This window comes from Tinamus guttatus, unplaced genomic scaffold, assembly GCF_059628265.1.
Source record: "Tinamus guttatus ecotype Peru unplaced genomic scaffold, ASM5962826v1 Tinamus_guttatus_pri_ptg000080l, whole genome shotgun sequence".
Classification (NCBI taxonomy): Eukaryota; Metazoa; Chordata; class Aves; order Tinamiformes; family Tinamidae; genus Tinamus; species Tinamus guttatus.
The window spans coordinates 1,992,485-2,005,042 of record NW_028288614.1 but is presented as its reverse complement, the minus strand read 5'-3'; the positions used below and the strand labels follow the sequence as shown (position 1 = coordinate 2,005,042).

The window sequence follows — 12,558 nt, the reverse complement described above, 5'->3', positions numbered from 1 at the left end:
CACCTGAGGTAGATACGTGTGCATGAGGGAAAACCTCAGCTAAAGAAAACACCAGGGAAAGGCTCAGGCTTTGGATAAAAGCCTGGAAAAAAAAGAAGCTCTCTTGCTCAGAAAAGCCAACAAACAAGGTGAGGGAAGGTTCTAAGGGCACATGTTTAAGGCAGAGGAAGATGGCTCAGATGACTGGCCACCAGGAAGAGCTCCTGGTGCTGAGCGAGCCCACGGACCCCCGGCACATTCCCTGACGAGAGCTGCGTGACAGCCCACAGGATGCCTAGCAGACACTGTGAACACACCCCAGAGCTGACCTTGGATTGCCGAGCAAGAAAAAGAACAGCCGACTGCTCCTATCCCTTAAATTTAAGTCTGTAATGCTAGAAATATAGTATATATTTTAAAACCTCATGCAAAACTTATTCTTTGTGCAGGCCAAGATGATTTTTGTGCCAACCTCAGAATGAGGGCCACTAAAATGATGTCACGACATGAGTAACACTACCCACCACTACCACTGCTGAGTGCACGACTCGGGTACCGTGTTCTGAAGGTCACCAAGATTTGGGTTGCATTTAGAAGTCCAACTGTAAAAGCTCTCACAGGTTTCTTCTTGCAAAGACCCTATACCAAGAATGCAACTCCACCAGCACCCCCAAGAATCGCCTTTCTTGTCAGCACAGCTTAGTTTGTTCATTGCTCACAAGCAACGTGAGAATCATCTTGGTGATATAGATTATATCTTTGCTAGGGAAGTTTGCCATTACAGCTGTCACTAGCAAACCCCAGGAAAGATTCGGGGTACACAGGCAGTCCATTTAACAGAATTTAAATTCCAGGGAAAAGCAGAATTTTCATAAGCTGTATCTGTTTGAAAAAACACCATCTGCCCTCTGCCTGCCAAATGCCATGACATGTGGTGGGCCAGGACACAATCTTCAGCAGAAACATTGTAATACTCAGATTAACAATTCCTTGAAATAGAACATTTTAAGCACCATTTCTGTCCTATCTCAAAGCTGGTCTCTAGAAGGCCACAGCAACCTTTGTGTGGGACAATTCCTTAGTGATTTCTCCAGAGCACGCGTGATCATTTCTGCATTATGTTTAAAAAAAGGGCAAAAACATTCTGAAGAAATGGAAGGCAGGCTGAAGGTTCGATTAACACGCACTTCCATGTTTCTTTAGTTATGAAGAACAGCTTTAAGGCTCTTCCCACCGCGTGGAAGCGGCGCAGCCCACGGAGCTGTCCCAGAACCCGGTGCCGCTGCTGGCAGCGCACGGAGCTGCCTCTGCACAGAGCGGTGCTGCTTTTGCCTGAAGTTTCCACATGCAAATGCTCTTTGTGTCACATGAGACTGACAAATGCTAGCACAGAGCTGATAAACAAGGTAGCTCATCTGAAACACTCGGGATTTTGGAAGTTTTTTTCAATCTGTTCTTCCCCCCTTAGGTGAAGTCTCCTAATTAAGTAGATCTGCTTTGCAGAAAACAGCTTCTTAACAGCCTCGAGCGTAACGATCACGTCGGGATGACGTGCAGCATGTCTGCTCTTTGCTGACTGCCACTGGCTGACCTTGTCGATGCGCTTTCCGGGAAGAATTTTGTCGACACAGCCACAATTTGACTGGAAAATAACTATTTTTACTCAGCGACACTGAAATGTGGGAACAGGACAGCCTAATGACACATCAATGAAAGAGAGAAGCTTAATCGTCACGTCGGATGCTTCCAGTTACAACCTGATCTTCGCCTTGCTTTTGTTGAAAGGTAATGGCATGTGTAAATAGCTCCCACTCACCACAGCCAGCTACGTAACCCTCAATGGACACATGCCTGCGTTGATCAGCTAATGTTTGTATCGCTCTAGAAAATTTAGAGTTTTGGCACTCAAAACCAATCGCAATCTTACTCGCATAGCCTGGCTTGATTTTGCATATGCCCTTCAAAATCGACACTGTATCTAACCAAAAAGCACTTTCTAAATATTTTAATGATGCAGATATGCCCAATTTAAAGAATTTTAAGTTTGATCTAAATACAGGTGTTTTGACATAGCCCCGGTGGCCAGAAGCATTAAAAAAAATAGCGTTACCAAAAACATTAACACAGACGTAGATTAATCGAAAAGAAAGTCTCAGGGATGGTGCATACCATAATTTAGGCATGTACTGTAAGGAGCTACCCAGGCAAAACACTTAATTTTCCCAGCCTAAGCAGTATCTTCTTTGGCAGGTCTGCCAATACTGTTCTAACAATATAACTATGCTGACCAAGTCTTGGGTCGTGCAAGAGCCCTGATGTACAGGATGTTACAGGCCAGGCTCAACCAGACTTTTGGATTCTTTTCTTTCTACTGAGACAGCTCAAAATGCCAGAACACAAATGACAAAATGTCATTTGATACAACAGCTGCTGCCCAGGAGAAATAATAGCCAGGGCAGCGCTTGTTATATAAATGGAGAAACTTTTGCATGAAGGTACATTCCCAATCCCTGCAGCCTCACAGGTTGAGATTGAATCACAGTGCCCCAGGATGAAAATCTGAGGGAATGGAAACTCTGCTCTGAGGCGCCAAAACTGTTACTGAGGAGGGGGAAAAAAGGAAACCTTCATGCTGCTTATGTGCAAGAGAAAGGCCGAGAAACCTCCGACCTTCAGACAGGCATCTCTTCCAGCCTCCAGTTCTCAGGCTGCTCCTGATGACTCTTCAGTTTGTTACAAGCTTTGGTGCACACCAGGTTCCTCAACATTGTATGAGCACAGGATCGGCTGGGAGCCAGGACACACACAGTTACCACGGGCTAGACCACTTGCTAATGCTAGAGCCTTCCTGCTCTTCTCGTAGCCATCCCTACTGAACTGAGAAACACTTTCAGCTGGGGAGAACATGGTTGGACTCAGTGATCTTATAGGTCTTTTCCAACCTCTATGATTCTATATTTTAGACTTCTTTCACTTTTTATGAAACCTAGGCAAGACAAAATAACCATACTACAGCACAGCAGGCCTGCACAGACTGAGAGGTATCAAAGGTTATCAAATACCAGCATCTTTAAAGGAAGGTGACTGAATCTACTGAATCTAGTATTTTACCTCACTCTAGGACCCTGCTATTACACACTGGCTGCTTGTTAAAGTGCTGGGTTTTCTTTGTAGATTAAATAGAAAAGTGAACGTATGAAGTACCAGGAAATTCACCCGAGACTTGAGACTCCGAACACAAAGCAGAGGAACCGCAATACACCTCTGACATACAGTAATAAAATGCTTTTAAAAAAATCGTTTCTTACACTGCTGACTTGGGTCAGAGTCTGTGGTCATCTTGACGTAGTTTGAGGGAAAGAGACCCGTCACACCATTGATTTCTCCTTGCCACCAGTCAGCATCATCTTTGTTCAGCACATTAATAAGCTGCCCTTTGGAGAAGCTGAGCTCATCTTCATTGTTTGCCAGGTAATCATACATTGCTATGACTTGACATACTGCAAAGAAAAAAAAAAGAGCAGAAATACTACTTTTGCAGAAGTATTAAGGTTATTTTTGAGTATTTAACACAACCACAGAAAAGAAACGGTTCCCAGACACTGTTACAAAAGGAGGTAACCAGATGATCTTAGTTGATGTGAAACTGCTCTCTCTGTGCAGGTTTGCAGTGACTGTCAGTGACTGCTAGTGATTCCCACAGGACTTTTGCTGAGCCTGGAAACAAGGAGCTCACAGAAAAGCTCAGGCTCCTAAAGACCCATTCAGCAAAATTAAAAGGTTCTTGCCAGAGGAGAGGGACTGCTGATCCTCACAGATTTCTGAATCCTCACTGATTTCTGAACACAAACATCTTGGCATGCCTGAGGCTTTCTGCCATGAGGCACAATAAAGGGCATGTGCAGGAGCCCAGAAAGAACTGTTCTGATTAGGACACTGTGGGGTTTTATGTTTCTCAGACCTAGGTATTATCTGAACGGTTGGGTCTGTCCAAAGGCTCAGATTCTGACGAGGCCTTCCACATTCCCCAACGACACCAGTATAAAGTACAGCCATTAAGCATAAGTAAATCAGTTATGTAATTCACCTTGCTGTTTAAATAAATGGAACACTTGCACAAAATATTCTAAGTGAAATACTAACAAAGTGAGTTTTTTCACCTGAGGGAGCAGCAGATGTTGTTCTCTCACTGCTTGGACCCAATAATTTCACATGGCTGGCAGGAAACCATCCTTTCTGTCTCTTTTTTCCTCTTGCCTGTAAATGTTAAATGGTTATGACACAAATAAGACAATAAATAATCGATAGATTGGAAAAGTGCAACAAGTATCTCACCCAGCTTTGCTAACAAAACCAAAAGAAGTTGGTCTTCCACTATCAACTAAACGTGAAATATTAATTTGAACAGCTAAAGACAGGATTAAGAAAAAAAATGAAATTCTGCACCCTATATGTTTACCCAAATGTGTATGTTCACAGTTTTCAAGTGCAGCTAATGATTTTGGTGCACATTTTAATAGAAAGTCTGGAAAACAAATCACTCTATGAAAACTGGGCATGTGTATAGTCTATAATGAGACATGCAGAAAAAAGGAATCAGAAAACACAAACTGCTTTTGAAAACTTGACCCAATTGTTTGCTATCACTTTCTACCTGGAACACAGTACGATTGCTTCTAGTCACACTGAAGAAATAAATATTCTTCATATCACACAAAAAATAAAGCGAAGTTGTAAAACTGAACAAACAGAGGACAGAAAGCAGTATCTGCAGAGTGAGCTCTATTACTTCAGGGAGAAATTCAAGCTAACAATAACTGAGTACCCATCTTGGTTTTCCTATCAGCACTTTCTTGATTATCTGAGGCTTCTTCCTGGATCAGCACTGAGCTGAATTTTGTGAAAATGCTAACTATCGTTTTCTGTATTTTCTTATAGAGAAAATGGGTCATTGTTTGACAGCCGACTCACTAATATACAGAATTTGTGGGAAAAAAGAAAGAAAACCCCCACCAACAAGCTGCTCGGTGCGGCACTTGGTGCAGGGGGATCTCCCTCCCCTCTGGTTTCTCCCTGAACGGATGCAGGACGCACAGAGCAGCCCTGCATGGGGCTGAGACAGCTGGAGGGAGAAGACGGACGTAAACAACAGCATTGAGTCCAGGAGAGGATGTGGGGCAGCAGAGCACCTTGGGAAAGGCCAATGAAATGATACGAGGAATGCTATTTAATCCTAACATCAGAAATGGTATGTTTAAATTCAGGTTAAAACTACATGTACTTGGTACTTGTTCTAATATCTCTTAGATAAAGAGGAAAGGGGTAACAAAGAGATCTAATATCACGACTTAAATCTTTCAATGTTGCATCACGTGGTACCTCTAGCTTTAGGACTAGACTGTCATCACTACATGAGAAAAGGAGAAAAGGTGGGACCTGCAGCCTTCTCCATAAACCAGCTCCCTTCCAACTTCTAAGGGTCCTCCTTCCTTCATTAGGAGGAATTTATCATTTAATGTTTTATCAGGTAAACCCTGCCATTTTTATTAACATACAACATCACTCATTTCCATTAATATGATCATTTCCAGTTTTACTATTCCTTTGTCATGACAAAAATCAAGAACAGCAACACAAGGCTGAATTAAAAGCTTTTCCCAAATACAATTTATACAAAGTGAAAATACCTTTCTAGACAAGTTTTCAAACAATATGCTTTATTTCCCCCCACTCTTCAAAGGAAACTGAAGACCAGCTCCTCCCTGCTCATGAGGTCACATTTATTTTCCTTTAAAAAATTACCTGCAACTCTCCTTGCCACCAACCACTCGCATTTTTCTTCAGAATAAGTATTAGCTGTCCTGGAGCCAGACTAAGCTGTTCAGTTCCTGATGCAGCATAGGCAGTAGTAACTTGAGCAATTTCTGCAAGAGCAGAATATAAATTGTGCCTGTTGGTTTTTTTCATTATAATAGGAGCTAAATCCACAGAAATACCTGAGTATATACATTCAAGTTAAGCACATTAGCCACCATTAAAAACACTGTTGTGAATCTGGTCCTAAATGTTTGTAAGAACTTAAGAAGCGGTCCTAAATATTAAAAAGTTAGCATACAACTTACCGGGTTTCTTATTTATCGTTCCAGTTTTGCCAGCATTACTAGAACCCTGCAATAGAGGCACAAAAATCATCTTTTAATAGGCAATGCAAATAGTAGAATTTGCACTAGTTTTTAATTCACACGAACTGAAGTTTTCTTTTGCCTTAAATACACCTTCTTGCCTGAAAAAGAGGGCATCCTTTTTATCCCCTCTCAGTAGAGGTTGCAAGAGAAGTGGCATTAATTCTAACTTCACACGTTCACCCCTAATATGCAACCCTGAAACCCTTTGGTTTGAGGACATGACTCAGATGGTCTGCTTTAGATGTCTAATTTCAAATAATAGTAACTTTGTCCTAATAGTGCCCAATTTTTCCTAGTAACTAATCAGAAAATCTCATCACTGGTTTATAAGATGATGTTCACGTCCCATTAGACCAAAATGCTTTCTTTCTTAATCAAAATATTCATCTCAGATGCAGGAACAGAGACCTCTAACTTCTGCAGCTGACTATGCAAAGACAGGTTTTTGTACACAGACAAAAAACTACATGTAAATTTTTACTTTAAATTAGTATTTATTGGAAGATCATTGGAACACCTGTGCAGACAGAAGCAGTGTGACACTGAGGCTAAAGCACTGAATTAGGATTCAGGCACCTGGGATACATATCCAGCTTTTCTCTTTATCAGTCACTTTAACCTCTGCTTAAAACCACCAGGTAAGAGCTAGATATCAATAATATACAATCTAAAGAAAGCATCTTGCAGTGAAGACTCATAATACAGACTCACTTCTTGATCCTTTGGTCTGACATAGTTGGAGGGAAAGATTCCAGTCCTGTCGTCAATGCTCCCTGTCCACCACTCCCCTTCCTTCTGAGTCACTAGGATTTCCTCACCCTCCACGAAAGTCAGGTCACCAGGTTCAGCGCTCGAGTAAGAATAGAGTGCAACATACTCTGCACAGAAAACACGCACAAGGAAGGAGACAACAGGTCAGCTAGGAGGAAAAAAGCACATTAGAGGCAAGTGGAAAGCGTTTTTAATATCAGCATTCATCAACGTGTTCCTAACACAGATTGTGGCTTAGTAAGCTGGCGAAACAACCTACCTGCTCAATCATAATCACCCTGCCTCGTGCTTACAGCTCTGGCTTAATAGGTATTTTTCCAGACAAATCTACTTGCCATAGTTAGAGTTACTACTCTTCAACTGTCTATTTTCTGTTGCAGATCAACAGAAACCTGTATACCACAGCTAGAGAACTACCTCTTGGATGAAGCTCATCACCTCAGCTCCACATTTCACAACAACCATTTATATCATACACCTACATGTGACTAAACACATTGTTATCTGATTAAGGTGGAGATGGAAAACACCACATGAAATTAAAACATAATTGTGGAAGGATGTAGAATACACTAGAGGAAAAGGTCATACCTGTTCTTCTCGGTATTTGTGTTCTCTACTCTCTACTGACTAAAAGAGAACAGCCCACGCTTAGCAAACTAACAGTCTCTACAGTATAAGTCAGTACCGCAAACAGCAACAGGAAAAGAAAATTTCTCATGGGTATGAGACATAGTTTAGTTTTCAGAAGTATCTCTAGTTGTTGCAATTTAATACATGAGTCTTAACACAAAAAGGCAACAACAAAACCCTCACATACCCAAGTCTATGCTACCCGAAACAGTTACAAATTTTACTTAAGTTTTTATTTTAGGATTTTCATAACACTAGCTTGATATTTTCACTGTATCTTTTGGATGAGCATTCAAATATTTGCTCAGAATTTCTTCTTATATTCAAGCTTATTCTTATGCCATTAAGCAGAAAAAATGCACCATTAAGTGACAGAAACCACGTGGCCTTACCCTCTCCAGCTGTGTAAGACTGTGCATTGGGCTTCTTGTTTACAGCTGCATAAATAGCTTCTGGTCTGCAGGAAAAAATATATATATACATATATATTTGAGTAAGAAAGAAGGCTGATAAACCAGAAATGTCTATTAGGATGAGATTAAGCTCACTTTAGTTGTCTCAAAGTTGGCATTTTCTTCGGATAAAGGCTACCCTGGATCTCACAACTAGTGTTGAGTGTTATTGGTTTTAAGATGTAGGCAGAACCCAAGAGACTTCCCCTCCCCAAAGCAGTGTGATGAAAGGCCGGGCAGCCTATGAAGAAATTATGCCATCCAAAAGAAGCACAAATGAAAAGTTTGTCCCAATTCTCTCAGTTTAGGGAATTTCAAATAATTTCTACCATAACACATGAAAAGATCAATTCACACACAATGGTGCAGCCATTCTAGGACTAAATAGACTTTGAATAATTACTTGAAAAGATACCTACAGCATTAAAATAGACATAACTATCTTTTCAAGGAGAAAAACAACCACTGTTTCTGCAAGATGTGCCTTAGGAGTTTTTATGATGCGGGATGTTAAGGCATTCTTAGTAAGTCATTCAGTATTTGGCACCCTCAGAGTAAAGCAATTACCCTGCTAGAGGGTTGACACAGTAATGAGACAAGAAAAAGTTTAACAGTTGGTAAATAAGTTAAACACCACTGATTTTTCACAGCACCCAGCCTTGGAAGACCTTCTGCTTAGGCAGTAGTGAGCCCAACATTACTTAATTTGCAAAAAGGAAATAACAAAAGCCTGAAATTGCATTTTGCTTTGGGTAAATGGTAAATGCTATTTGGGGTCGGCACTGTAAAGCACCGCACAGGTTTTGCTCTCTAAACGTCAGCTTTTTCCAAACTGTAGAAGAAAACAGTAGCAAAAGTCTCACTCACTCCTCTTTCTTGAGTTCAGTCCCAGGTAAGAGCTTGACGTAAGATTTTGGGAACCAACCCCTTCCTCCATGCACCTCTCCAAACCACCAGTTTTCCTGCTGCTCCAGCACAGTAATGATATCATTTTTTGAAAAATTCAAGTGGTTTTCTTTTTTTGCAGTCCAAGAGCAAAGTGCTTGTGCTTTTAAGTTCTCTACAGGTTGTCCCTGTTAAGACAGAAGCACAGGTGCCTTATTACCACAGGTGTTAAAACCAGCTGCAACATTTCTTGCATTCCAAGACAGTTCATTCCTAAGTGTTGGCAGAATAATTTGATGCCTGGACAACATTTGCATTGCCTTGTTCATGCTGCTGATTCAGGAACAAACCCTCAACTCTTTCTTATTTGTCACAGTATCTCGTGTGTCAAGTTCCAGGGGAAACAGTAACAGAATTAGGAAAGAGACTGCAGGGTGGTGTACTCTGATCCACCAAGGCATTCTAGTGAGGGATTCAAACTAGCTTGAATTCAGACTAGTTTCTTTATTCTCTAGCCTTATGGTAGTCCAGTGCTGAAAAGGGAAAAAACAAAGTCCATATGACAAAGTGATTCTAAAATCATCAAGTTCACTCTCATTATACCTGTCCATGAATGGGGGAAACAGAGCCAGGGGAGACAGTGCGGGTAAAAGCTGATTTTTGCTGCCAGGCTGTGTTAACATTCAGGCTTGAGAAAGGTATGTTTTGGTAATCAGATTCTTCTGCTGATTTACTTGGTGAGAGTGGTCTGCAAATTGAACAGAAGCATATTTAACAGAGGACAACTTTGATTTAAAAGTACATCAAGTAGAAACACTATTTTTATATAAATAAAACTATTACTCTATACAACGCAAACCACTGTCAAAGATTTAGAATACAATTTCAGATAGATTCTTCAGTAAATTTTCCACAATTTTATTTAAAAACAAATGCATAATGATACTATATGGTATATAATATACAAATGTTGCCTTAGAAAAGGCAGCTTAAATGTAAAAACAAAAAATGAAAATCCTTACTCTGAAGCAGCTGAGGTAGTAGATAAAGATACTGTAGGAGGAAGTAAGGCCTTCTTAGGAGATAAAGATTTTTCTCCTTCTGATATTTTTTCTACATAATTGCATGGAAACCAACCAAAATGTCCTTGGAAACTCCCATATAGCCAACCAGGCTCTCCCACGGTTTTTTCATCAACCTGTGGATAGGAGGATAAAAGCAAAACAAACCAAAACAAACAAAAAACCAATTAAGAGCATGAAGCAAATGAAGTATCTAGTGTGTAAGCACCTCTTGGCATAACCTGAGCTGCAGCCATCTCATTTCCAGTCTCTTCCCTTTGAGAATTCAGCTGGTTTTGCCCAGCTGGAGCACGTCGCTGGCGGCTCCCCTGGAGGCAACGCTCTGAGTTTGGCCAGCCAATTTTGGTGAGTTTAAGACAGGACTCCAAGCTGTTAGACCCCTTCAAATGGGCCCCAGGCAGGCTGGAGAACAGGCACAAGCCCTGGAGCCATTCTGGCTTGCCAAAAATCATGATTATATTTTGCTGAACACGCTAGGCCAGCGTGACACCACTTGGCTGCAGAACACAAAGGCTGGTGCAGTTGATACACTAAATTATTCTGCTTACAGAACTGTCATCTTCTGAAGTGAAGAGCTATAAACATATTTTTTCAGTAGTTTTATTTAGAGGAATGGAGGGTGGATGTGCTGAGCCTGCAATTAACTATATCCAAAAATGTGACCAAAAATTCAAATCAATATTAAAGTGTCTATTATGCTGTACAGATTCAAACATACAATAAAAAAGGGCTAATATTAGCAGCTCCAATGCTAAGAATTAAGTAGTTCAGTTGGGATTTGGGGTATACAAGGGGCAGGAGGCTGTTGGCATATTTTTAAAAGAGGACCTCAGAACTTAAATGGCACCAAGTTAAATATAACTGAAGGATATATAACAACACCTACTTCTCTTGCTTCCTCTTCTATGCTTCACTATCATGAAAACGCAAATACATGATTTAATACTAATATTTAAAGGTTTTTAAATTGTGTAATTTGTAAACTCATCATATGCCTGTTTCACTTACAGTACAAGTGAGAGGGAACCACATATATATTAGCTGCATATCTATTACTCTATGAACACAGCTGTAAGTCAGTTTTCACAGGTCTACAGATTGCTTGTGCTTTCCAAAAATATTTATATGCTAACAAATGAAATAATTATATGAAATAACACAGCTTACAACCGAGAAGCCAGAATAGGCTCCCTGCCTCGTGTTCCTGCTGTTCCATTATGGATACCATATGCACCTGAATAGACACACACGGATGCTTCACAGAATGGACTCGGAATAAAGTACTGTAGGTGTCTGAGGTGCATTTTTAAAAGACAAGGTAAGCGACTCAAAAAGATTAGGTTAAGAATACACAAGGAGACACTATTTAGATGCCTGGATGATACAGGAGAGCCTTCCACAGCTGCTGAAACCTGTTTCATCTAAACTGAAATGCCATTAATCACCTCATCTAGCCATTCATGCCAGTGTTCACTCACATTTCAAGCTGTCACTTGGAGGCCTATCAGTACGTGTAAAGCAAACAAACAAACTGAAGTAACATCATTTCTGATTTACTAAGTTTAGGAAGTTTTTGTCTGGAGTTTATATTGCTGTTCTAAGCTGACTTGCAACATCTGTCAGATGTGTAAGTCTGAAAGAAAGACTTTCGCTAAACTAATCCTTAATTTCATCCTTAAAAAAATACAGTAAGTCTAAAATATATTAACACAATATTTTAACCTCATATATCTCAGGACTGGGGGGAGCTGTCTGCTCTTTTTTGCAGGATACATACGATTGACAAATACTTACCTGAATCACATCCCCAGTATTAAAGCTCATTTCATCATGATTCCTTGCTTCAAACGGATATAAAGCTCTGTAATTTACCAAGGCAACTGAATTCCTAGACTCCGAGGCATTAACTGCATTGCCTGGAAGGAAGAAAAATATAGTTACCCTTTTGATACAGCTGGAAGGCATGCATTTAGTTGGAGGTTTATCAATCTGAGCAACAGACGACAACAATGAGACGACAACAGCTCTTGTCCTGCAGATGCTGTCGTGGGAGATAACTAGGCACAAGAGGCTGAGGGGATGGACACAACGTAAGAGTTTAATATGCTGAGCATTGCAAATATAATACAGACAATAAAGTGAAATAAAGTGAAATAAAGACAATAAAGCGAAAGGCTTCTGAAGAGGGGGAAAAAAGAAAAAAGAAAGAAAAAAAGAAAAAGAGACATTTTTATCTTCTCATCCTTTCATGTTAAATAGTTTTGGCTAAGCCAGTGCTTTAGTATAGACCCTTTTAATACAATTATAATTTTCCAAGGTGGTAACACACTGATCAACAGTTAAGTGTCGGCAGCACATGTGATTATTTTAATTAGAAGCTTAAAATAGCAAATATCAGGTATTTCTAATTTCTAGGCATCTCGTGTTCTCTAATGATGTTGCTGAACAGCCAAGCGTTTATCAAGGTGTAGCTGAGATGTGAACAGATCTGCCAGTGCCACCCAAGTTGCTTCGTGCTGAATGCAGTGCTAAACCTGGCTTTAAAAAACACTGATGAGATATAACGAACGA

The 12,558-nt window shown here is 40.4% G+C and overlaps 1 protein-coding gene across 2 annotated transcripts in view; it reads right to left on the bottom strand.

Annotated features, from left to right (window-relative positions):
- ITSN2 (intersectin 2) overlaps positions 1-12,558 on the bottom strand; it is a 73,007-nt gene that overhangs the window by 15,108 nt on the left and 45,341 nt on the right. For both annotated transcript variants that reach the window (XM_088520131.1, XM_088520132.1), the window contains 10 exons: positions 11,782-11,903; positions 9,928-10,103; positions 9,509-9,653; positions 8,888-9,093; positions 7,961-8,025; positions 6,876-7,042; positions 6,102-6,147; positions 5,782-5,903; positions 4,140-4,236; positions 3,288-3,479 (listed from right to left, as the gene is read on the bottom strand). In XM_088520131.1, the coding sequence (XP_088376257.1) occupies positions 3,288-3,479; positions 4,140-4,236; positions 5,782-5,903; positions 6,102-6,147; positions 6,876-7,042; positions 7,961-8,025; positions 8,888-9,093; positions 9,509-9,653; positions 9,928-10,103; positions 11,782-11,903 (1,338 nt within the window). The remainder of the gene's footprint in view (positions 1-3,287; positions 3,480-4,139; positions 4,237-5,781; positions 5,904-6,101; positions 6,148-6,875; positions 7,043-7,960; positions 8,026-8,887; positions 9,094-9,508; positions 9,654-9,927; positions 10,104-11,781; positions 11,904-12,558) is intronic.